The sequence below is a fragment of the Salvia hispanica genome, chromosome 4 (genome assembly GCF_029641045.1).
Source record: "Salvia hispanica isolate PSC_SH4W2 chromosome 4, Shi_PSC_v1, whole genome shotgun sequence".
In the NCBI taxonomy this organism is placed as follows: domain Eukaryota; kingdom Viridiplantae; phylum Streptophyta; class Magnoliopsida; order Lamiales; family Lamiaceae; genus Salvia; species Salvia hispanica.
Window position 1 is genome coordinate 56,693,656 of NC_142695.1, and position 26,652 is coordinate 56,720,307.

Sequence of the window (26,652 nt, forward strand, 5' to 3'; positions counted from 1 at the left end):
TGGTGATACATTATGGAATTGATGTAGTTTGAAGAAAATATTGCTTGTAAGGGTAATTTTCTCATTCTGCCTAAAACTCCCTACATTAGACAAAAAAGTAAAATAAAATGTAGCCACCATTCATGATAGAATTATTTGTCAAATATTAGTATTATGTTACTTCCGTTCTATTTGTTGTTTCTGTATTCGGCACTTGTGTAAAAGATGACAATTCATATAAAAAGGCACTACAAATCCAAAAAATAACACCATAAAATTTCATAATTAAATCCTATTTAGTTAGTTTTGTGAAACCACAAATCCTATATAGTTAGTTTTGTGAAAAGCTCCTAATTAGAGCTGCTTGAGGAGCATTTGGATCCATCGAGTGCAGCATCTGTGAGGCCTCGGCTCAAATCATCAACCTTATTGTGCAAAGTTTTGATGTAATTGTTAGTATCGTCAAGATCTGATGTGAATCAAATTGTAGTCTTTTATTGCATTATATTAACATACTTTTAAGGTGAAAAGTGGATTCATTTTGATATATTGTAAGACAAAAAACCAAGTTCTAAGGGAGAAGATGATGGTGCTGGCAGCGGAAGAGCATGTAAATAAATCACATAATAATCAGATCTATTTAGCAGATTATTTAGACAAAATCTATTCGCGTAATTATCACATGTATCATGCTCATAACTTGAATTAATCATGCTTTAAGAATATTGAAAACCTAAAACATGCTTTTCTACGGAGCAGAAAAATACCTAATTAATTCTCCAAAGAATTGAAGATGGCTAGCTACTTCTCCACGTGATGCTTTGAGTACTAGACCACAAATCTTCTCTCTGGTTCCCGAACTGTACTCCAATATCAGTGTGGGCTGATCTTACTAGAATACTAGGACTTAAATAAAGAAGACAGAAGAAATCCTTTTTGGAATAGGACTGAAATTCGAAATCCTCTTCAGCTTGGGAGAGGTCGAAATTTTCGAAAATCACAATGATGAAAAATTGTATTTTCTGTCTCCTTTATTCTCCTATTTATATTAAGTTCCTTTTGGGCCCAGACAGGGATCTATGGAAGGCTTTGGATATGGGCTCATCCAATTTACTTTTTACTAATTAAATTGAACCCACAATTTAATATAAGTTATAATTGGAATATTACGAGCAGCCACTACATAAGTAATATTGAACTCTCCCCATCCAAATCCGAAATTATAAGTAATCCGGGTTTCCGTTTATCTTTCATTTCCCGTGCTTAAGATTAATATGTCCATTAATTAATTAATGTCTGCTATTGACTTAATTAATTAACTTCTTATTAATTCTAAGAGTGGACTTAGCATGAAACACTTATTTATTATTCATAGAGTAATCATACTCCAACTAGCTAGGTTCCGAATAATAAAACTTCGTTTCGCACTCCTCTTGAGGACATTATCAAACGAGACTCACCTCGTGCACGATTCAATATAATAGCAATTCTAGCACCGCTAGATATCGATCACCACTGCCCAATATATCAGGATAATTGGGCTACGAAAAACCCGCACCATTTGATAAGTCAAAGCAATGCATAATCAATACCGTATGCTCAATGCTAACCTACATTGATTAAGAAATAAATATTTATCAAGACCTCGCCTTTCAGTAGATAGCCTAAGGCAAGTCTTGCTGTTAGATCCGTTCAGTGATATACCACACCAATGTCATCTTATTTCAGTAAGGCTTAGAAATATGCGGACTGACATTGCAACCTTTCTCGATGGGTAGTCTAATTCCATCTAGGTTGTGAAATTCATATTTTTCTTTGTTTGGAACTGACCGTATTACCTTAAAGTGGACGACGCCCACAACCGGTCTACTGAAACAAAGACTTAGACTTTGTTAAGTTAACTTATACATTTAAACATGCATTAACATCCATTAAATGTAAAACATAACAACATTATGACAAAAATAATCTGTTTTATTCATTGAAAAATAAAATAAGAGTTTTACAGTATTCAATCACTCGAAACGTGATTTCTAGTATACAAACTCTAACAAAAGAGAAAGTAAAAAAAGGTCTGAATCTGATCGTAATCAGCCCTTCAAGATTAAATAGCCCTTAAAAATCTAGGGCACAAGATCAAATATAATGGGAATATATAACTACATTTTTTATTTTGTAAATTGCTTCAGGTTCTTATTTACAATAAATTTATTAAAAATTGTATTTATTTTTTGAAACTCTTATACCCCATGCATAACACGAGTGTTAATACTAGTAGGAACAAAGTCGTGGTTAGAAAAAGGTTAAAAGAAGCAATAGACTGACAATCTTACCAGCGTACTTTCCGTGGTACGCAGTCATGGTTGCAGATTTAAAATGTTGAGAGAAAAGAAAAAAGGAAGATGCACAGACAAAAGGAGACTTATGCGTGGAATGTTGGAATATTAAAATATTACTACCTCTGTCCCTGAAAATTTGATACATATTACCATTTCGGTCCGTCCCTGAAAATTTGATACACTTCACTTTTACCATTTTTGGTAGTGGATCTCATATTCCACTAACTCATTCATACTCACATTTTATTATAAAACTAATACTTTACAAGTAGGACTCACATCCCACCAACTTTTTCAACTCACTTTTCATTACATTTCTTAAAACCCGTGTCGGGTCAAAGTGTAGCAAATTTTGGGGGACGGGGGTAGTATATAGAATGGGAATTATCAATTGTTAACTAATTAGTCATCACAAATTAGGACCAAATCTTGACTATTAGATTAGGTATAGTAGTTGAAATAATGTCACATCAATTAGATTTTAAATTAAAAAAATTATTAAATAAACTTAAAGGGTATTAATGTCAATTCTCTCTCATCAAAATCATCTCAAAACTTTAAGTAACGTAACTCTCCCGATTTAAATTATTTTTTCACAAAAAATATATCAAAATAAAGATAATTTTACAAGGATTCCAACGAGATCTCAATTGCATATGTTCCGACGATGTTCGGGTGATGAAATTTGATAAATTATATTTCAATTTTCGTACATGTTGATAATCAGATTTTATCAATAAATGCAAAAAAAATCTCAATATAGTGTATACAAAATCTCAATATAGTGTAGGTAAAATATCAATAAAAATATGTTGATATTTTCTTGTCCGTGTGTTGATATTCTCATGTCATATTGTTGATATTTGTAATACACAATGTTGATATAAAAAAACACTTACAAAAATTATCATATGATAACATAATGACGATATTACTCTTTTGTTGATATTTTGTCTACTATTTATTGAAATTTATGAGCTTTAATCTCATCCACTCATTTCAAAATCCAAGGGTGTAGATTTAGTCTTAGTTTTGGATTAGAGTATTATAAGCATTAGAAGAGGACTCATATGTAGAATTCTCTAAATATTAGTAAATATTAAAATATATAGGTATTTTAGGAGAATTCTCTAGATTATTTAAGAAAATATCTAGATTATATGTATATAAAAGTCTAGATATAAAAAATATAAAAGAATGAAATAGATATTTTTAGAATAGGATGTGGATACCTTTAAATATGAGAAGAGTTATATCATTTTGCATAATTTAAGAAGTCTGAGAAATTAAACGTTTATAAATTGCAAACACACTGATACATGTTAGCGCATGTATACATAATAGGTAGAATCTAATCTATTTTCCATAGCTTTCGAAAATCACGGATTAGTTTATTGGATAATAATATTAAGACATAATGCTTTGGAAATAATAGGATTTAATATTTTGTAAATTGGTAAAGTATTTGACAGTATTTGTATGAAGGCTTTCATACCCTATAGCTATTTTAGGTTATAAATTATTAATAAAATTTAGTATTCACCACAGTAATCATTACAAATGAATGATCGCTTCAATATTCACTATTCACCATTTTGAGGGGCAAAACCTGATTTGGGATATTTGGTATACGAGTTTCTGTAATATGTGGTTCTTGGTCAAAGGTATAGAAATTTGTATCTTCACTAATGTTAAATTTGCAAACTAGACTAAGAAATATTTAATTAAAGATATTTGGTGTGAAAAAAATTGATAGATCAGCGAGATTCCCGTTCGGCTAGCGGTAAACTATAGAAATTCAAGGCATAACATGTATTTTGTTTAAATCGTTTTTTAGTTTGGGATGTTTTTTTTAAGGTGAACTATGTACTTTTTTTAATTTAAACATGTATGTTTTTTTTAATAAAAAAATCATTGCATTTCGTGTCGCAATTTTAATTCTTTTAGTTCCGTAAATTGTTTAATTTGGTGAATTGTGAATTTTTATTATTGTGGATGTCCGTCAGGATGTCCTTGGAGATGTCCGTCATTATGCAATGGGATGTCCTTATGACGTGGCAGGAGGTATTTTTGGGATGTCCGTCGAGACATCCGCATCACTGTGGATGCTCATGTCGATCAAACCCAATTATTTTATAATGGGTTTTATTATAAATTTATTATTGTTTAATCGGTTCTCACTAAATTTTAGAGTAAAAAATCATACACGTATATCTTAATTATTTATGGTATAATTGATCCTAAATTAATTTTTGTTAAACAATACTCCCTCCGTCCATGAATAGGAGTCCTGTTTTTTTCATTTTGGTTCGTCTATGAATAGAGTCCTGGTTCATAATTACTATAAATGGTAAAGTGACCCCACAATCCACTCACATATCATTTAAAACTAATATATACAAGTGGGACATCTATTCCACTAACTTTTTTCCAACCACTTTTATTAACATTTCTTAAAACTCGTGCCGAATAGAAATGTGACTCCTATTCGTGGACGATGGGAGTAATTTCCATGCTTGATCAATCCAAAATTAGTTTCCATAAAAGAGTAGTAATCTTTTCCATCATTTACATTGGTTTATACTCCCTCCGTCCACGAATAGGAATCTCATTTCTATCTGGCACGGGTTTTAAGAAATTAAGAAAAGTGGGTGGAAGAAAGTTAGGGGAATAGAGGTCTCACTTGTATATACTCCTTTCGTCCCGCTTTAGCAGTCCCATTGACTTTTCACGCACCGAGACCCGGTTAGGGGCCGGAGGGGTCAGGGCCGCGGTCGCGGCAGTGGGCGAGACGGCAGCGGCAGTGGGGCCTCGGTATACTACTCGAGAATGGAGTCCATTCCGGTGGCTAAGGCCTGGGAGGCCATCACGTCGGAAGCCGTAGTTGGAACAGTTAAGACAAAAGCAGGCTTCTAGGCCCGCATCCTGCAGGCCTACAATGTGTTCAAGCCGGAAGACACCCCGGAGCGGAATGCGGACCAAATCCGCAAAAAGTGGGAGAGGATTGCTACCGCCTTCAAGAGGTTCTCGAGCATCTACGAGAACAACCTCCGCACAGCTGAGAGCGGTCGAAGCGAAGCCGACATAAATGCTTTTTCGCCAGAGATGCATCGAGTCCATGGGTACCCCAGATTCGGCTACTGGGACGAATATGTCCTTCTGCAGGACTCTCCGTAACTCAAGGCCCTCTGCGAGGAAGAGGGTGGGTCTAGGCCGAAGCGGACTAGACTCGACCTAGGCAGGAACTTGGACTTCCAGATGCCACCGAGTGAGTAGCGGCGGTGTATTTTTAAGTGTTTTTATTTAATTGTCGTTGTATAAGTTTTTCCTATTTAAATACAATGAATATTTAGTTTTTAATTTTTTTTTAATTAATGATGTCTTTTTTCTAATTATTTTAGTCCGATAATTTTTATTCCAATTCCGACGCATTAAATAATGCGATTTATATCTATGAAATGACTACGACATTACTGTTATTGGGCCGGATATGGAGACTATGACATCACTGTTATTGGGCCTATAATTATTTCAATATTTTAACCCAAATACCTAATACCAAAACCTAGGTGTCGAAAATGAAATCAAAATCAAGCTCTCCAATTCCGCCGCAATGGACCGAACTTCCCCAAGATCTGACGGCGAATATATTGCAAAGGCTGCACCCCGAAGAGATACTGATGAGCGCGCAGTTCGTGTGCACGGCATGGTGGAAAGCCTCCAAGGATCCCTCCATTTGGCGCGTCATTCATTTGGATATTCGACGCCGCCGCGATTTCCGGAACATCTGCCGCTGCGGATCTGATAACCTTTACCCTTGCAGTTGCAGTACCTGTTGCTGCCCCGTCCACGCACGTGACACAATTCCCCGTTGCGGAGTCAACACTTGTGACATAATTTGCTCCTGCGCAGTCAACCAATTTGACCACATTTTCCGTTGCGCAGTGGATCGTAGTCAGGGACAATTGCTCCATCTAACGCTTGCCGGTTCTCACCTCGATCCCTTGCTAAACTATGTAGCCCACCGGTATGGATTGCTCCCTTTTTAATTTCTTATAATCACGAGATTTTATGTAGTTTTATTTTGTGTGTTAAGTGAAGAGACTAAAGTAAGAGAGAATAAAGTAGAGATAAAAATGTTTTTTTTAAGTAATAATAATCTTGGTCGGAATAAAGCAAAAAGGGAAAAAGGGAAAGTGGGTGGGAGTACTAATTTATCTCAGTTTTTATACTACTATGTGGCTGTTCATTTTATGAAACAAAATTGTCATGCAGTGTAAGATACACTAAAATAGACCTTGGCTAGGATTAAATTAGTCTTATGCGTGAGTAGGGTGGAGAGGAGAATAATGAGGAGAGGAGAGGAGAATAATGAGGAGAGGGAGATGGACAAATTAGTAGGAGGGGGTGAGGTGAGATGGTTAGTCATGGGATTAGGTGAAAATGAGTCCATTCAAATGGGCTGAAACAAGCCCAAATCTACAATTGTTAGCTAAAATTTGATTGAAAATGTGAATAGAGAAGATAAAAGTTATCTTGGGAACCGAACGGGCACTACTACTACTAAATTTATAAATTTGTAAACTTAATTGTGACAGATCAAGTCAGCTTCGATGCCTTAAGCTTGTAGAGTATCTATATAATTATGGAGGAGGAGGAAGTACTCCTTTGATTTTGCAGATAACAAAACTGCAACAATTGGAAGAGTTGCAGCTTGTCATGAAGCCATGGGTCGATCCCCGAGATTTTGAAACCATTGGCATTGCTTGCCCAATGTTGAAATCATTTACCTATCACAACTGTGAAACCAGAGGTCCGGATTTTAGAGAGTATGCTGCCGCAATTGGGAAAACCATGCTTAATCTGCACCATCTCCGGCTTTGTCAATTTATGACTGGAAATAAGGTGCTGGAACCGATTCTCGATGGCTGCCCCAATCTCAAATCACTTGATCTTCGGCGATGCTCTGGTTTTGACGATAAATCTTCGGGAAAAAGATGTTGGGAAAAAGATCTGTGGCTCTATTCCGACTCTATCAGTTTCGTGGATTGGGTTAAGAAATGGCAGGATAACTATGATTTTGATGCTCCGTATCCTCCTGGTTGTATGGATGCTGGTGCTTGTTGTGATGTTTTTGATTGGAATTACTTTTATTGTGCTTTTTATTAAAAATTTGTTGCTATATAATGAAACTTACATGCTATGAATCAATGATTGTTGTTAGTTTATCTGGTTCTTGTGAGGACATACTAATAATTAATTGATTTTCATGGTTCAGCAATCAGCATGTAGGTGTGACCGTGTGAGATTATGTGAAAGAGGGTAGGTAGTATTATTGTATAATTATATACTCAAAATCTTGATGTTATGTTTTATGCTTTGAATGTTTAATTTTGGTTACTACTACAAAATTTGATGAATTTCATTCCTAGTAAGACATGTCTCAAAACAATGTTGAGCCCTGTTTCATTCTAGGAACATTATTAGTTAAATTGATACTCATCTTATCCATGACACCATAAGAGCATTTCACATCTAAACAAAAGAGGTGAAATCATTCATCCTCTATTATAAATTAATTTTTAATTATATTACTCCTAGTACTAGTAATAAAAAAAAAACATGAATAAGAGAAGGGGTGGTGTGGGCAGTTGAAAGTTGAACGAGGAGCCTCGTATTTCGATTTTCAATAAATTCGTATCATCCACAAAATTAATAATGTGATCCCCCATTATACTATTCAGTCATATCTCCATTGCATTTGATTTATGAGATTCAATTTAAACAGATTAATTGTATCCCACAATTCAATCCTAAATGGATAATCATGAGATAATTAGTCATAGCCAATCTCCGTGACTAAAATAATCTCACAACTCAATCCTAAATTATATCTTAGTATTATTTTATTTAAAAAACCGACCACCTACGGAGTATACATTCTAAATAGGAATTCCATGGACTAGATCAATAATGTTCTCCAATATTGAGATAGCTTCCAGAGAGAAAGACATCTGAAGACTAATCAGCCTGGCGTTTTTGGGCTTTCTCGTTAACACAGTTCAATAATCCTAAAGTATTATGAATGGATTGAAGTATTTTTGTGATTATGGGAATATGCGTTGTTAGCAAAGAACTGATGATAAATCTTCTCAGAGATGATTTTGCAACTGCCATGACATTAAGAGTATGCTTCTGAACGGATGCTGAATCCTATTTCTATCTTTCTCATTCACATTTGGACATGGTGGTTAGAAAAATGAGTAATTATTATGCAATACTATATAATCAATTTATTATACTAATGTATTTTTAAGACTTATTATTGCTTGTTTTATACCAATGTATTTAAATATAATTAGAGTATATTTTATAAAAATCAAAATCATTCAAAGACCAATTATTTTAAATATAATAAGAAAAAAAAGTCTTTATTTTATCATCTCTTCACATTTTATATAAATTAAAATTAACGCCACTTAAGTAATAGTAATAAGGATGTATAAATCTTTATCATTACAATTAATTAACACTTGTGATATTGTTTGGCAATCAACCAATGTGATATTGTGAGGATGTAGGTGATCGGATTTTCACCAGGGCATACTTGTGAACAGTTTCATTTTTCATGGTTTTTTCGACTGATTTGTAAAACTGTGTGACAACCAAAATTTGATCATATTTCATTATGTTTATTGCCATTTGCCCTTTATTATCTACAATGTGTCTTCAATTATTTTAAATATAAAGGCTAAGCCCTAAATCCACCCGCGCTATGCGCGGTTCCATATATATAAGTCTTTTTAATTAAAAAGTTGTTCTTTAATTCCATATAAAGTAGATGTAGAATAAAGTAATATAAAGAATTTTTTGCTAAAAAAGAAAGTGATTCATTTATAGTGGGACATCCCAAAAAAGGAATTTGACTTGCTTATCTTGAGGCGGAGGGAGTATATTACTTCGAAACACATAAATTATAAGGGCCTCGTAGTAGGAATACATCATTGAGAGTGAGACAATTTAATGGCATCTTTCATCAAGATATTGCATCTTGTATTCAATTTATATCAAAAGAATTTAAATTACGATACACAACTTATACTTAAATCACCCATCTTTTAGTTTAAGATGCATCCAAACATCGTTTTGCACCAATTTATAAACCTCTCAAATTTTATAGAGTTAAATATATGAAAATAGATTTACAACTATTAATGATTATCGGACTACTATTATAGCAACATATAAATATTAAGCCCAGACCATGATAAAAAAACTAAGCATATACACCAAAATGTATATGGTAAAAGTGGTGTCGTTGAGCAAGCGGTTGTCGCTTCCACCTTACACATCACGGGTTTCACCTCTTTCGGTCGACCCCATTAATTGTCTCTGCCTCACGCTCGATCTCGTTGCGACATACTTCTCCGGCTGCCGTCTCTAGATTCACCCCACCCTTGATTGCTGCATGGTCTCGCTAACACAACTGATCGATTGCTACGTGGCCTCTCGATTCTTAAGAGCCTTTTAAATTAAATTTTTGTTTGAATTTGTTGTGTGGGAGAATACTTAAAGATTTTGGCTCTTTTTATAAAGGCCGAAGCTTGGAGGATTAGCTATTTTTTTTTTCACGGCACTAAATACACATTAGATACAACTGTCTCTTTTCACCCCACTTACAGTATGTGAGAAAAGAAAACTGTGGCTTTATTGATGTGATACATATTCTATCTCTAATTTTCTTTTCAGAGCACATGCTCAACAATGGGATGATATTACATCTAATAGCCTAATTTAGATTTCGCAATTCAAGATGCAGAGAAGCTCTTTCTCCAAACTGGCTATGTTGTATGTCTAATCTAACTCTAACTTTTTATTTTTATTTTTTTTGTGTATTTGATCACACTTTGCATTTGTAACACACTTTGCATCACTTTCTATATATTGATTTGCAGTTTTATGTATGCCATTAGTTGACATACATTTATCATCATCATTCTATATCTAATTTTTCATGCTATTAACTGCTGGTTGAGAATATGTTACGGTAGTTTCTTTAAAATAATTCTATTGACTAATGATTTAAGAAATATAAATGCAATTTTGAAATACAAATTTTTTTGCTAATCGGTAATCTATAATTTATAATATATCTCTCTCTTATATTAATTTATAATCTATAATCTATAAATATATAAAGCAACAGTTATTTTTGAGGAAAATTTTGGGAGGAAATCAAAGAGAGTTTCCGCCAGTTTGCAAAATATTTGTTCTTTAAAGTCAAATACAACAATAAATTTGTATGGTATTTTTAATTGTATTTTCAAAACTGCATTTATATTTCTTAAAACCATTAATATGGAGCACATAGAATTGACAAATTCTGCAAAAATGTATTAAAATATGTGCTTTAATCCTTTTTATGTCATTAACTAATGGATTATTTCTATCTCACATGTTAAAAAATCTACATAGATTGGCTCAATGTATGCATTTGCTTTTTTATTTAGATTTTGTGCAAAGCTTCTTAAAGAAGCTATATAATTAATGTAACTTCTGGACTTTTTAATTATATTTGATTGATTGTAAATCTATCAATCAATCAAGCTTTTGTTTTGTACAATATGTATAAGAGAACCAAAAGAATGAATTATAATATTTTAAGATATGTTCAATATTCATCCAACTCAATTATACCTTTTTTGATGATTTACAGTGACTATCCAACCACACCATTATCTATTCGGTTCTAATTTTTTTTAATAATATTATTACATGAAATTTTTATTATTGCATAATAAAAATTGATAAAAAAAAAAAAGCACAATAGCTGATAAACTTGAAATTATAAAATAAACGAATAAGCAACATAAATTACAGTAATTGAAATACAAAATTAGTAATATAGTTTTGAGAATTACATGAAACATAAGATGAAAATTAGTAATAGTAATTTTGAGAATCGAAGAATATATTACTTTTATCATCATTCATAGTGAACAACAAATTAAGAAGACTACGACCAAATAAAAAGGATTATATGAGGAGAAAAGATGATATTTTATAATAAAAAAATATTGCAAATGATAATTATGAATTTAGGTATAATTTTTATAATTATTTAAGTATAATAGATAAAAGATATATAAATTTAAAAGAAAAAATATTTATCAACCAATGAGATTGTGTCATTTGATAAATTGAATTATTTATTGACCATTGATTTATGGAGTAGCATCTTATTAATCACATCAAGACAATAACAGTATAACACTCCTTTCGCGTTTTGTATATATATTATGCAACGTATAGTGTTTTATTCAATGACAACCTACCATGTCATTCATCTTACATTAAAAATGAATAGGATTTTGTAAAAGATATTATTTACTTGTATTAAGATAACAAACAAATGAAATATAATATCTATCATTATTTTCTGTTTTATGATGAAATGATTTTGTAGCCATACATTCAATTCTCTTGTCTTCTGATGCTGTAATTTTGTAGGGGCCATTGAACTGTGACGGAGAAAAAGGAAAAACTTAAGTTGTAGTATCTTTTTAGTAATTCCATTTATTTTGGAGTCTAAAACTATAACAACCACTAAATAACAAAATAAAAACATAGCAAATACAAAAATACAAAAGTTGATTCTTGAATGAAAATAGAGAAGAACTTACGACATAGAATTAGCAAAAAGTTAATTTGAATTATCATAGTAATTTTATTCATAGAAAATGATAAGGGTTCTTGCTCATCTCCAAAACTAATTTTAGATTGCTATTAATATATTATTTATATGATTTAAGAGTATCCCATTTATTTAATGTTATTATATACTCCTACATCGTTGATTCTAACTTGCATTTTACTCACTTTTTAGGAATATAGCCCTTCATAACCTCTTTTACACATGAGAAGCTGAATTGCATTTTACACACCTTTTTGAAATTTGTCATTTACACACTACTCCAATCTTCATTTGAAGTGATTCTTTTATAATTTATGATATAAGTACTTCATTTCAAGTTTTATAGTAATATGTACTATCTCACAATTTAAATATATTAGCTCGTTAAGTTGGGGCGGAAATGTATATATTAGTACCTGTTAATATTATACTACAATATTAATTAATGATTGTAGAAATCTTTCTTCCAAATTTATTTACTTTTGACTTTATGTAACTGTCAAATGCATTAATTATTGATTGCTAAATTTGACTTTAAAGAATTGCATCTATCTAAGAAGAGATATTTTTAACCCATGTGTATATATAGATCCGTCCTTAAAGAAATTTTCATTTTCTATATAAATATAGGAAAAAAAAAAACTTACTTTTTAATATAGTGCAGTCTACTCAATTAAACAAAATGATAAGCAACTTGCACTCTTTGCACAATTCTCTATGCCTTGGAAATAAAGGTTTACAATTTATTCAATCTTTTCGTCTTTTATAAAATAAAATTAAACAAAAAAAAAGTTATAATGTCGAAATCATTTGGTGGATATGAATTTTGGGATATTTAAATCCCTCAACACTCTCCTCTCTTTTTATAAGCAGTACAAATGTAAATTTTTGTGGAAAATTTTTTCACTAAAATTTGTAGTGAAAAGGATATAAAATAAAATCTGTCAAAAATAGATTAAGTAGGAAGAGAAAATAATATAGTAATAAAATTATGGAGTAATAGGAAATAGTAATTCCAAATTTCCAATAGCTTTTAAATGTCGTATGTTACGTGTAATTAGATGTTTCATCATTTGCTTTCTATTTTATTTTTGTTAAATAAATTTAATAATTTGGCATTCTAGTCAGCGTTGAAGGGCAGAAGGCTTGAGATGCCGTGCTTAAATTTTCACTAAATCATTTACCTTTTCACAATTTTAATAAATCAGTTCATTTTGGTGTCAATTAAAATTTCATCCCATTTTATGGTTTTACATGGTTAATGATTTTTCCGCATAAATTATGCTCGTTGGATTTTTAGGGTTTAAAGAAATTATATTATATTGAAATAAAAGAAAGAAATGACATTGAGTGGAAAAAATGAATGGTGCTTTATTAGCATTGAGGGGGTGCCATAATTGAACAACCCTTAAGTTGCGCTAATACTATTTTGAACAATACTCTATGTATAAACTTCTGCAGCCCAGTCTCCACTAAAAGCTCAATAATTACTAATTATTATCCCATGGAAATACACATAATATATAGATAGATTACTAAAATAATCTCAAACTTAATTTAACTCTGTGTACTAAAGCAATGGTGAAGAAGTGGAGGTTACGCTGATACAGAACTTGTATTTGTCTCACTTCTCCAAATATCACTGCATCAACCAAAAATTATTAATGTATGTTTAATTAGTTCATTCATTCAAATATCACTACAGCAACCAAAAACAACACTACTATTTAATTAATAAGAATGTGGCGAACTCACCATGCTTGATCTTGCTCCGAGACAGCGAAGGAGGCCAACACAGGCTCAAAGCAAGCTTTCCTCCAAGCTTCCATCAACCCACTGTTATCCACCATAAGGTAGAGTCGTAGAGAGAGAAAAAAACTGTAAGATGGTAAAGAGATAATCATTGGAACTACTACCTCTGTCCCTGAAAATTTGATACATATTACCAATTCGGTGCGTCCCTAAAAATTTGATACACTTCACTTTTACCATTTTTTGTTGTGGACCACATATTCCACTAACTCATTCCTACTCACATTTTATTATAAAACTAATACTTTAAAAGTAGGACTCACATCCCACCAACTTTTTCAACTCACTTTCCATTACATTTCTTAAAACCCGTGACGGGTCAAAATGTAGCAAATTTTTGGTGACGGAGGTAGTAATATTTGTAGATCATTTGTATGTAAGTTGTCTACTTGTTTTCTATACATAAATTAAAATAAAGAAAATTCAGAATTTGCAAACTGATTTGATTTCTTTGAATGATTGATAACCCGCATTAGTACTATTAACTATTGGTCAAAAGATGTAAAAGCAGTTTTTTTTAAGTAATTCTTCTTATTATTGGTTAACAGATTGGTTGGACGTGGAGTTGTTATAAATGAGCGGAAATCCATCTGATTTCCCCCATAAATTTCCCGTAAAAAAAACTATGGCTTTATATCTAAAGTGAACTACATAAATGGTACCTGATTTTTCATTTTCGCACATAAATGGTACCTGATCTTTATGGTACCTGATCTTTATTTTATATCGTTTTTGGTACAATCTTTATTTTATTTCGTTTTTTACCAAAAACGATATAAAGTAAAGATCGGGTACCATTTATGTGCGAAAGTGAAAGATCAGGTACCATTTATGTAGTTCACTCTTATATCTTTATGGGAAATGCTATGTGGCCACGATTCAAAATTACTATAAATGGTCTCACATTTCACTAACACAATCCACTCACATTTCATTTAAAACTAACACTACAAGTAGGACTCATATTCCACCAACTTTCTTTCACACATTTTTCTTAACATTTATTAAAATTTGTGTCCGAAAAAAATGAGACACCTATTCGTGTACGGAATGAATACTTATCATAAGTTGACCCGATTTGAGTTTTAGGAAATATAAAAAAGAGTAGGTAAAAAAAATTAGTGGGATGTGGATCCTACTTTATATATTATTTTTATAATAAAATACGAATGAACTAAAATAGTGAAATGTATAGTCCACTAACAAAAATAATAAAAAATAAATATGACAAATATTGATGACAGAGCAAAGAAAAAACTTGTGTCAAATAATGTCGGATGAAGAAAGTACTTTATCCAACTGGTTAAAATCATTAAATCAATTTCCAACTATTATACGATTAAATAATTTCTCAAATTATAAATTACTTAATTAACCGCGTGTATATATACTTCACTTTTAGTATGTCACCTAGATAATTGATGGCTTTTAGTATGTCACCTAGATAATTGATGGTTATGCAGTTGATTTCCTTGTGCACTCACATATTAATTCAAAAATTACAATTTATAATTACATTAGTTTTATAATAGTTAAAATATAATAAATTTTGAATAGTCATTCGCATCTAACTAGTTATTAATTAAATCATTATTAAATTGTAGTATAAAATCGACATGTATATGTACTTAACTTATTGCTACTACTCCCTTCGTCTCCCGTTAGCAGTCACAGTTTGACGGGCACAGATTTTAAGAAATGTAAAGAAAAGTTGGTTGAAAAAGTTAGTGGAATGTGTGATCCACTTTTTTATATTGATTTTATAATAAAATGTGAGTGAAGTGAGTTAGTGAAATGTGGGACCTATTACCATTTATCGTAAAAGTGAAGTGTGACTCTTGGGAACGAACTGAAATGGAAAAGTGTAATTCTTAATTGGGGACGGAGGGAGTATGATTTAGTATATAACTAATTGATGACCATTAAGTCCATTTCCTAGTGTTATTGGACATACTGACTTAAAAACTACGGAATATAATTATATTAGGTACTACTATGCTTAGTTGATAAAGTAAATATGAACTGTTATTTGCATTCACCTATTTTTATATTAAATTATTCTTTACATTTTAAATTATAAAATAATCCATCTTTATTTATATACTTAGTTTATTACTCCGCTACTATCTAATCAACTTGATTATTATCATTAAATTATATGTTAGTAAAATATAAATAAATTTTAAATAGTCATTTATATACAACTATTTATTACTACTGAATGGTTTTTAAATTATAAATTATAAAATCGACCTAGTTATATATACTTAAGTTATTACTAATAATGTCACCAACTATTTGATCATTAAGTGATTGTGCAATGGACATGTTGACTCAAAAATCACGAAACATAATTAAATTTGTTATACAATTGTAAAGAAAAGTGCTTAATCATTATTGTTATACAATTTACATTTTGATAAGGAAAATATTAGTATTTATTTTTAAGTTTTTTTAGATATAATAAGATAAAGGATTTTATTGTTATTACATTAAAGATTTATCTCATAATGATTTATTTTATTAAATACAACGAAAAAGAAAACAAGATGTTGGAGAGTTACACAAATAACAAAGAAAAAACTGAAATAAACTACAAAATGATTAAATAATTAAGTTATTAAAAAATTAATTTATAATTAAATCTAATAGTTTAATTATTTAGTGTGTTAATCAATATACTATCATATTAATACATAGTCAAAATTAATTATTTTTTTCTTCAAATGATAGTGTTAAAAATATTCAAAATTAATATACTAAAGATAAATTATAATATAGAATTAAATCATACAAATAAAACTATTATGTTATATAAATTTGTTCTTTCTTTTAATTAAATAGCATTAATTTATGGTCATTTCAAAATAAACTACTGATCATTTTGTGTTAATTCAATTTCCAATGTGGAGCTATTAAATACTAGCATTAATCAATGTATCTTTAATTCAAAATTTGAAATAAATTGATCCCCTCTCATTCGATAAATATGAAATGGAGCGAAATAAAAAAAGTGAAAATTAAGTAGAGGATGTATTGGTAATTTTCGTTTATCCACTAACTATAACTTATATTTTATCCAATAACTAGCCCTTCAATTTACTAATTCGATCATGTGTAGCTGGCTATAATGTGGCCATAGCATCACTCTTAAAGTTAAGCTCAATGGCCTATTATCTATTCTATACGTGAATTAGAAAAGAAAGTAGAGGACAATGCTAATTCACTTAAAATAGCAAAGTGAAGAAAGAATACTAATAGCTCATAGACTTCACTTCGCTGCATCATTCTGCTAACGACTTCTCGGACTTTAAGGCTCTAAGTTGCTATAATTTATTTGTCGGCACTCTAAATCGAAGACCCTTGAGTATTTGATTTTGATTTCATGATTGGGATATCATTAATTGATTTTTAGTAAACGATCGAAACATTATTGTCAAGAAAAAGTAGTGTTGCTATTGAATTAGTCCATTGCACCAAAAATCACAACGTCTTAATAAGTTATCAAGTAGATTGAAACTTTCAATATATGCAATTAAGTACCCACTTTTCAGTCTAAGTTTTCAAACAATATCCCCACAAAGTTTCCCATCAAATGAAGTGAACACAAATTCCTACACTATTTTCGAAAAGCAAAACCACTTTAAACATGGAAACAGTTCAAACAGAGGTGGACGCATAGATTTGTTATGAAATGTCTAATTTCGAGTTCAGTTTTAATAGATTAATTTTCCTATATTTTGTTGCAGTAATGGACTTTTGCACAACTCATCACACAAAATATAAAACAGACGATACTACAAAAATAAAAAATAATTTTATAACCTGGTAAAAACTTAAAGCCGTCCGTACTTCTACGTGTCTTCACATACCGCCACTGCAGTTCAATAAAATCTCTAATATTGGATTAATTTGTATATACATATAATTAAATACTACTCCCTCTATCCCATTAAATATGCAACGTTTCATTTTACGCACTTGTTTTAGAAAAATTATACTAAAGTGGTGAAAAAATAAAGTAAAAAGAGAGAATAATATAGAGGAGAGTATCTTTCACATTATTCTCTTTTAGACTTTATTTTTTCTTTACTTTAACTATTTATTATTATTTTTCAAAAACGTGTCAAAAAATAAATATTTCGTATTTAATGAGAGAGAGTATATCAAAGCAAGCATGATAATATTTTATGAAATTAAACTAATAGATTTAGAAGGATGATTATGAACATACCTTGAGAGAGAAGAAGAAGCTCATTACCCAGCTCCTATACATTTGAGTATGGTTTGGACAGAAATATCAATCACATACTCCCTCCGTTCCATAGTAATAGAGTCATTTGTCATTTTAGTACGTTCCATAGTAATAGAGTCATTTCCCTTTTTAGTAAAAATCAACACATTTTTCCACACCTACTTTACTCTCTCTTACTTTTTTCTCTATTCATCTCTACTTTTTTTCATTTTTCACTTTATTCTTCATTTACTTAACCCACCTAATACAATTTTTCTTAATCTCCATGCCGAAAAAAAACGTCTCTATTACTATGGAATGGAGAGAGTACTAATTTACAACAAATGCTAATTAACGTGTATCAAATATGTGAATTGTAACGAAATTATCTTGATCAAGACCTAAATATATTTTACTTATATTGTAAATTGCAACTTCTAAGTTTATTTTAGGTGTTGATAGCTATGTTCGATTACTAGGAAATTGGCCGGAAACCAACAGTCGTTGACATATATTCACATATAATGTGTATTTGTTCTTTCCATTCTTCGACGATGGATCAAATTGCAAGAAATGTAAATATTTTTTGGATCTTATAAACTTGGTACGAAATATTATTGATGTACTCTCTGTCCATCGTTTAAAGAACCATTTTGCCATTTTAACGTTCACAATTTATAAAACCATTCACTTTATTTTACTTTTAGTATGCGGGTCTCATATTTCACCAACTTTTTACACTTATAATACAATAAAAAAACTAATATTCTATTTTAAATGCATCTCACGTTCAACTCACTTTCCTCTATTTTTCTTTACAAAATCAAATAATTTCTTAAAATCTGTACCGAATTAAAATGACTCTTTAAGTGGTGGACAGAGAAAGTATTCGAGGGGCTGAAACAACCTAGTACTTCCTCCGTCCCGCTTAAGATGACACGTTTTCCTTTTTAGTTTGTCCCAACTAAGATGACACATTTCCTTTTTTAGTAACTTTCTCTCTCCAATTAATGCACCCAACCACTTTTTTTCACTCCTATTAAAATATTCATCTATCTTCATCTTTCTACTTTAATACCTACACCCACCTTCTCTCTCTTCAATTAAACACTTTAACCAATAACTCTTAAAATCACGTGCCGGCTAAGCAATGTGTCATCTTAGCCGGGACGGAGGGAGTACTATTTTGTAGGTCTCAAATGCATTCGGATATAAACAAAACATAAGAATGAAAAATACAAGAAATGCTTAAGATATAATAAAATAAAAATAAAATAAAGATGTGTGCATTAGATGGCCAATTTTAAAATTCATATTAGAATATTTAAAAGGATAAAATAGAATTAAGTAAACAAAATAGTAGGTGATTATAAAAAGAGCATTAGGAACAGCGTCGACAAGGCTCGAACTCAGGTCTTTGCTGGGGAAAAAGAGTTGAATATTGCTGGGCCAAGTATGGGAATTGCAATTGTGTATATCTAAATTCATTATAACCACAAATTTTATGTGCGGAGTTTTCATGAATGGAACGGAAGTAACATAATAGTAGTACTAAGTATTTGACAAATAATTCTATCATGAATGGTGGCAACATTTTATTTTACTTTTTTGTCTAATGTAGGGAGTTTTAGACGGAATAACAAAATTACCCTTACAAGCAATATTTTCTTTGTAAGCAAGCAAAACTACATCAATTCCATAAATATATACGGTGGCGGAGTCACGGTGAGGCCAAGGGGATCCTTGGGCCCTCCAGCCATTAGAACATTTACTATATATATATATATGGGATTTACAATATCAGTAGCTAGCCTAGTTGGTGTATTCATAAAGAATGATATTTATAATTTAAGAATAGAAATTAATTCTATAGATATCTAAATATAAAATCTAATCCTAGTAAAATTAATATCAATGCTATGCTTTTAAAAAAATATTCATATTTTTCTCATTGTCTATTTCTCATACACGACTTTTTCTATAGCTTAGGTTTGAGTTGTTTCCGAACACTGAACATACTCAATAAATTTTAAAACTCTCTCCGTTAATAAAATTTTTTTTATTTTGCCATTTTGGGATGTTCATAAAAAATAGTTCCATTTATAAAAATGGAAAATTTTCATCTCATACTTTACCTCTTTTTTCCTCATCTGTCTTACTTTATCCATATTTTTATACATTTTCTCTCTTATTTTACCAAGTTCTCTTTAAAACTCGTGTAGTCTACAAATGAGTCTATTTTTTTCCGGACGGAGGAAATAATTGTTTGGATCCATCGTTAAAAGTCTAGCTCCGCCACTGAATATATGTATCACCAAAACACTACATCAATTTGTCAAGATCTATCTTGAATCCAGCCATCTCTGCCTCACGGCATATTTCCTTACACTTGGCAAGCCTCCCATCATTGGGATAGTACGTTGCTAAAAATATAAAAGTGGAGATTCATATTTGAGTTTTAAAAAATAGGAGATTAACAAAAGATGAACACAAATAGCTCATTTAAGCTACACAAGTTTTTGATAGTATAAATGAAAAAAAATACCAATTGTCTTCCTTATAAGCTGCCCCCAAATATAAAATAAGGACATACTACAACACTTCTATTTAGTTCTTTACTTATTTATTGTTATTATTTTATTAAGAAAGTTTAACGCTCCTAGTGTATTTTATATTTTATATTTTAGTTTACTGTAGTTTAGATTTTTATCATTCTATTTTGTTGTATATGACTTTCTCATTTCTATTTTGTATGACTTCCAAGTATGTAGCTGTATTTTATTTTTTCTTATTTCTATTCTATATATTATTTTGTAGTTATATATGTATATGAGACATTCAAGTACTATTTTATTTACTCTTATTTATAGTTTAAAAATGACTACAATATTCTTGAATAATTTATTATAATTGTTGTGTATAAGATTTCCATGTATGTACACTATAAAAAAAACTCATATTTGCGAGGAAAGGAATGGTGTTTGCGAGCAAAATTAATGGTGCCTGTGTTAGGTTCAATTTCTACTCCTCGCATCTCCAGTCAGTTCAAAACGTACCTTGTGTGCCTGAATCCAAAACAAATAAAACATGTTGATTTGATGATTTGATCTAGGGCATGCTTTTATATATGTATCAGTTTTTGGAAATACTCTAATTAATTTGTTATGATGATTATATTGTTTGATTTGCAGTTTTTTATTCAAGTTTAGCAGAAGCTGCCAAAAGGAGACATGCCAAAATTGTTGAGTTTCTCATTTAACATGGTATTACCCTGTTAGAATCAGTTCCGGATATTGAATGGTTCTGTAGGAATTTACTACGTTACACTTTGCCGTTCTAAAAGGTAAGTGGTTTTGTAGGTTTTAAAAATGTGAAAGACTCTGGTAATATTGTTATATGCTCTGGTAATTTTGTTATATGCAGTCTGGGAGAAGTTGATTCTTAGGTATATTTGCTTGATAATTAGAATGTCACAAATCATCGACCACTATTTCTCAATAATGAATCATATCAAACCTTGTAGGCTTCTGGTGCTTACATTTTCCTTCCCATTGGATGACTTCCTTCAGTTGTTGAGTGATCAGTTCTGTTATACTCTTTCGATGTCTTGACATTTCTAGCCACTAAAGAAAACTGACTTGTCTCTAATTTTTATTTTGGAGAAAATCTAATGTTGGTTTGCTGCTTTTAGGTTCTGTTGAAGATCATTAGAGGGCCACTAGTTCTCAGCAATATAACTCATGGATCTACCAGGTACAGGTTATCTAAACTTTCCTGTTCACACTCGAAAGCATTCTGTGTTTCTTAGGATTTAGTCATAAACGCCTTCATTTGATAAATAGCCGTCTTTCTACATTTTTGCTTGTAGATTTTTAGTGCTCCTTTTCTTCTTACAGATCATTAGAGTTTACAAAGACAAGATCAAGCTGAATTCGAATTCACAGTGAGTGGTACTTGTCTCTACTGCGTGTTTGTTAGTCTAGTTTTCTCATATATAATAACATGGTGTTCTTGATGTTTTCCTTTCTTCTTTTTCCTCTAATTGATGTTATAGTTTCTATTCTTTTAATTTGAAAATACGGATGCTTATGGAAATACATTTCTTGTCTAATTTTCTGTTGAAGTTTGATATCTTGTTTTAAGATTGGGATGATGACTGTTTCATAGTGAAATTATTACTTGGTTCAAATTTAGGAAATTTGTTGAGATTAGGATAATGACTGTCACTTATAAGATTAGAGAAGACTTGCTTTACAAGAACTTATGCCTAACTGCAAAGTCGCAATCGAGCAAGCAGGAAAGCGAAGAGGTACACTACACATACTCTGCCACTTAATCATATCTCAACAGTTTTCACACACTCAATAGTTGTATATACATGCTAACACTTTGTAAAGATCATCACTTAACACACTTAATAGTTGCATTTGGAGAAGCTATATTTTTGGTTGCTCATTATGGTTACAATTAACGGGCTTTGGTGAAAGAACGAACGAGCTAGTGGGTAAGAAAGTTTAACTTATTTTCTATGTTACAAGGCATATTTATATATTAAGGAAATATATTTATTGTTTTTTGTTCTTGTTGAACAGGGGTTTACTTAAGAAGAGGAGAAGAAGTGAATAGATTTAGCTTGTGTTAGGTTTGACATTTATGTTTTTGGAAGAAAAGGGAGTCTTATATTTTCTATTCTAGCTTCACGGTCTTCTAAGATATGAAACCGTGGTTTGATAGTTATCATTTTGGAAGATTCAAATCATTCGTTTGGTTGTAAAACAATACTTATTTTTTATTTTATGTAAAATTTGAATTTTGTTATTCTTTTGATTAATTTCATATAATTCTTAAAAAATAAACGCTAATATTAATTTGGAAAAAATTATAGTAAAATATAAAAAAATTATAGAATTTTTTGAAAAAAAAATCAATTTGCGAGTGCAATTGTGCTTGCAAATAAGCCAGAAAATGGATCTATTTTTTGAGCACATTGCAAGCAGAAAAGAGGTTCTAGGATTTTTGCGATTCGGCTACTAGATTTGAAAGCTATTTTGCGAGCACCGGCCAATGTGAGCTTGAATGACATCGGACACGAGCCTCAACTAGTTTGTGAGCTTACTTGGTACTACATCTCTAATTATTCGACTCGAAAGAGCACATATAGGACCAAAATTCATTTGATCACACAATTCAGATATGCAAGTTCACTGGGAATCTGGGATTCATATTCGAAAAACAATAGCAAGAGTCCTCACAAGATTCTAAGCAGGTAATGTTGGTGAGCAAGCGGCCATTGTTTGATCTTCGACTTTTTTAAGCCATATTTCCGACCAAAATAAATTAATTAATACTTAATTGAAAATTTAAAATCAAATTAATTTATATGTAAATATTAAACATCCATCAAATTAGTACTCCATGATTTTGCGTAGAAGCAACTACTATAACAAATTAAGTGCAGACACAACATTTCACTTTTAGTTAAAGAGACGCAGTTATTAAGCTATTTTCGTATATATTGTCAAATTGTATCATCCCCAAATTGTATCAGGGATACTTCAAAGTATACACAAACATTGTCGTCTACGTATAAGGTTGTGTAAGGACTGACTATCTGTAATGACACGTTTTATAAAGTGTCATAAACTTCCTGTTCCGAGTGCTTCTGACGTGGAGGCTCAGGCATTGTCGCCTTGGTCTGTTCCAAGTGCTTCTGAGTTGGCCTTCATCCTTGTAAGGAACGCATCCCTCGCTAAAATCGGATTCTGATTGTGACTGTCGGCAAAAACCTCATGGATTCTCTGGTGTAGAGCACGTCCAAACGAGAAAGACAGCGTCCATGGCTTCTTCGCCTTGAGCTTGTTCATGGCTCTAAGGGTGCAGGTGGTCTCTTCCTCGCTCTGTTCACCAGACAAAAAGACAACAGCTGGGACGGCAGGGGGGATTGTTCGTTGCAAGGCACGGACAGTGTACTCAGCAACCACCTCGGGGGTGACCTTGGAAGCATAAGAGCCGGGGGTGACCATGTTGGTCTTCAACAATGTTCCCTCCAACAGCACGTGGTGGTCGTTGAGGGCCTTGTAGAAAGCAGCAAGAACGCGTTCTGTCACCTCAGCACACTTGTTGATGTCGTGGAAGCCATCAACAAGGATCTCAGGCTCAATAATTGGTACTAAGCCATTCTCCTGGCAGATGATGGCATAGAGGGCCAGACCATTGGCATTGTCTTGGATAGCAAGTTGTGATGGCTCGTTGGCACCAATCTTCAGCACGGCTCTCCATTTAGCAAAACGTGCACCAGCAGCATAGTATTTTTGGCAACGTTGGGCTAGGTCATCAAGACCTTGGGTGGTGGTCTCACCATTGGTTCCAGCAAGCCTAATAGTACCCTCATCAAGCCTGATACCAGCAAGAACGCCAGTGTCGTTAAACACATCAACAAAATGCTTGCCTGCGAGTACACACCAACTAAAGATTAGATAATTTATTAATCATCGATCCAGAGTTTCAGAAAAATTATGTACCTTTGAATTTTGCTTTGCGGAAAGACTCGTGGTTAAAGATTACACCACTTAGGTATTGAAGGCCACCGGTGGCGTAGTAAAGGATCAACGAAGCATGATTGCGGTCATCTAATCCAACATACTCATCAACTGCAATAATACCCTTCCCAGGGGTACCAATAATTGCAGCATTGGCTGCAAGCTCATCCGCAAATCCTAATTTGAATAATGTAAGTTAGATAAGGGGCAGTGAAATATTCTACACAGTTGAAAATTTCAGAAAATCAAGGGGAGTCCAATCTACTATACTTGTAGTCCTTGACGTGGAGGCTTTGTCGCCCTGGTCGCTTGCAGCATTAGCAATAAGCTCATCTGCAAATTTTGAATAATGAAGTCGGTTAAGGTGTAGTGAAATATTCTATATACAGATGAAAATTTCAGAAAATCAAGGGAAGTCCAATCTATTACTACTTGTAGTCCTTGACGTGGAGGCTTTCAGAAGCACCACGCTCTCGCTTGCGCTCACAGCGCTGTCGCTGTCGCTTGCACTCACAGCGCTGTCGTCCGGGTCGCCTCCGAGTGTAGCTTCTGAGTTGTCCCTCAACCTTCTACGCACCAGATCCCAAGAAATCAAATCATTTTCTGTCTTCCTGCCATACAAGAAAGACAAGGTCCATGGCTTCTTCGCCTTGAGCTTGTTCATGGCATCAAGGGTGCGGGTGGCCTCTTTCTCGTTCTGTCCACCAGAAAAAAAGAATACAGCTGGGATGGCAGGGGGAATTGTTCGTTGCAAGGCACGGACAGTGTACTCAGCAACCACCTCGGGGGTGACCTTGGGAGCATCAGAGCCAGGGGTGACCATGTTGGGCTTCAACAATGTTCCCTCCAACAGGACGTGGTAGTCGTTGAGGGCCTTGTAGCAAGCAGTAAGAACGCGTTCTGTAACCTCAGCACACTTGATGATGTCGTGGGAGCCATCAACAAGGATCTCGGGCTCAACAATTGGTACCAAGCCATTCTCCTGGCAGATGATGGCAAAGCGGGCCAGACCGTTGGCATTGTAATTGATAGCAGGCTGTGATGGCTCGTTGGCACCAATCTTCAGCACGGCTCTCCATTTAGCAAAACGTGCACCAGCAGCATAGCATTGTTGGCAACGTGGGGCTAGGCCATCAAGACCTTTGGTGGTGGTCTCACCATTGGTTCCAGCAAGCTCAATGGTACCCTTGTCAAGGGTGATACCAGGAAGAACACCATTACGCTTAAAAAGATTAACTACACTCTCGCCTACGAGAACACATACAAAATGTCAGAATCATTCAAATAGTTTGAGAAAAAAATATATTATATATACCTGGACTGTTGTTGCTCATGTAGAGAGACTCATGAAGGACTACACCACTCATGTAATGATAGTGACCAAAAAGGGCGAGAGATATGAAGCCAGGCTCTAATTCTGCAAAATTATCAATAGCCAGAATGCCCTTTTCAGAGCTACCAATAATTGCAGCATTGGCAATAAGGTCATCTGCAAAGTTTGAATAATGTAAGTCTAGTGAAAATTGAATTTTTCAAATGTCAAAGACTTCTTACCAGCGTATTTTCCGCGGTAGGCAGTCATGATGTTGAGAAATTGGTGGCGATGACGGTGGCGGTGGCGCCGCTAGGGTTTTTGGTGTCGGTGCGTTTCGCCGCTAGGGTTTGGTGTCGGTGGTGAATTGCGATTCTAGGAGAAGAGCGGTCGCGATGGCGATGGCGATGGCGATGGCGGTGGAGATGGCGGTGGAGGTGGCGGTGGCGGTGGCTGTGGCGCCGCTAGGGTTTTTGGTGTCGGTGCGTTTCGCCGCTAGGGTTTGGTGTCGGTGGTGAATTGCGATTCTAGGAGAAGAGCGGTCGCGATGGCGATGGCGATGGCGATGGCGGTGGAGATGGCGGTGGAGGTGGCGGTGGCGGTGGCGGTGGCGGTGGCGCCGCTAGGGTTTTTGGTGTCGGTGCGTTTCGCCGCTAGGGATTGGTGTCGGTGGTGAATTCCGATTCTAGGAGAGATTTGGGCTCGGATGGTTTGTGGAAAATGGGCTTGTCAATTAATTGTTT

The 26,652-nt window shown here is 32.9% G+C and overlaps 2 protein-coding genes and 1 long non-coding RNA gene across 8 annotated transcripts; 2 read left to right on the plus strand and 1 right to left on the minus strand.

The window, feature by feature from the left end:
• Positions 1–5,879: 5,879 nt before the first annotated feature.
• LOC148929628 (putative F-box/LRR-repeat protein 9) lies at positions 5,880–7,546 on the plus strand. Its single transcript, XM_089070160.1, has 2 exons — positions 5,880–6,345; positions 6,917–7,546. Exons 1-2 carry the CDS (start codon positions 5,897–5,899, stop codon positions 7,485–7,487), a joined length of 1,020 nt encoding a protein of 339 aa, XP_088926286.1. The 5' UTR covers positions 5,880–5,896; the 3' UTR covers positions 7,488–7,546.
• Positions 7,547–21,047: 13,501 nt separating this feature from the next.
• Positions 21,048–22,876, plus strand: LOC125204767 (uncharacterized). 5 transcript variants are annotated; one of them, XR_016128717.1, is made up of 6 exons: positions 21,085–21,503; positions 21,582–21,811; positions 21,955–22,008; positions 22,253–22,367; positions 22,456–22,562; positions 22,651–22,876. It is a non-coding gene; the product is annotated as an uncharacterized LOC125204767 (long non-coding RNA). The 5 variants fall into 5 exon arrangements; XR_016128718.1 differs by having other exon boundaries at positions 21,086–21,503; positions 22,480–22,562; XR_016128719.1 differs by lacking the exon at positions 22,456–22,562 and having other exon boundaries at positions 21,088–21,503.
• A 674-nt stretch (positions 22,877–23,550) lies between these two features.
• On the minus strand, positions 23,551–26,652 carry LOC148929629 (uncharacterized). Of its 2 annotated transcripts, none has more exons than XM_089057346.1 (6): positions 26,152–26,652; positions 25,913–26,086; positions 25,027–25,845; positions 24,868–24,930; positions 24,580–24,774; positions 23,551–24,506 (listed from the first exon to the last, which is right to left on the minus strand). In XM_089057346.1, the coding sequence occupies exons 1-6, from the start codon at positions 26,177–26,179 to the stop codon at positions 23,734–23,736; spliced, it is 2,052 nt and encodes a 683-aa protein (XP_088913472.1). In that variant the 5' UTR covers positions 26,180–26,652; the 3' UTR covers positions 23,551–23,733. The 2 variants fall into 2 exon arrangements, with proteins under 2 accessions (XP_088913472.1, XP_088913473.1); XM_089057347.1 differs by having other exon boundaries at positions 25,030–25,845; positions 26,152–26,651.

Excerpts from the sequence above, each read along its gene's own strand:
- LOC148929628 (XM_089070160.1), top strand. The coding sequence starts at position 5,897 with ATGAAATCAAAATCAAGCTCTCCAATTCCGCCGCAATGGACCGAACTT. Across the intron at positions 6,346-6,916 it reads CTAAACTATGTAGCCCACCG|ATCAAGTCAGCTTCGATGCC; the intron begins GTATGGATTGCT and ends TAATTGTGACAG.
- LOC148929629 (XM_089057346.1), bottom strand. The coding sequence starts at position 26,179 with ATGACTGCCTACCGCGGAAAATACGCTG. Across the intron at positions 24,931-25,026 it reads CACGTCAAGGACTACAAGTA|ATGAGCTTATTGCTAATGCT; the intron begins GTAATAGATTGG and ends CAAAATTTGCAG. Across the intron at positions 24,507-24,579 it reads CCGCAAAGCAAAATTCAAAG|GCAAGCATTTTGTTGATGTG; the intron begins GTACATAATTTT and ends GTGTACTCGCAG.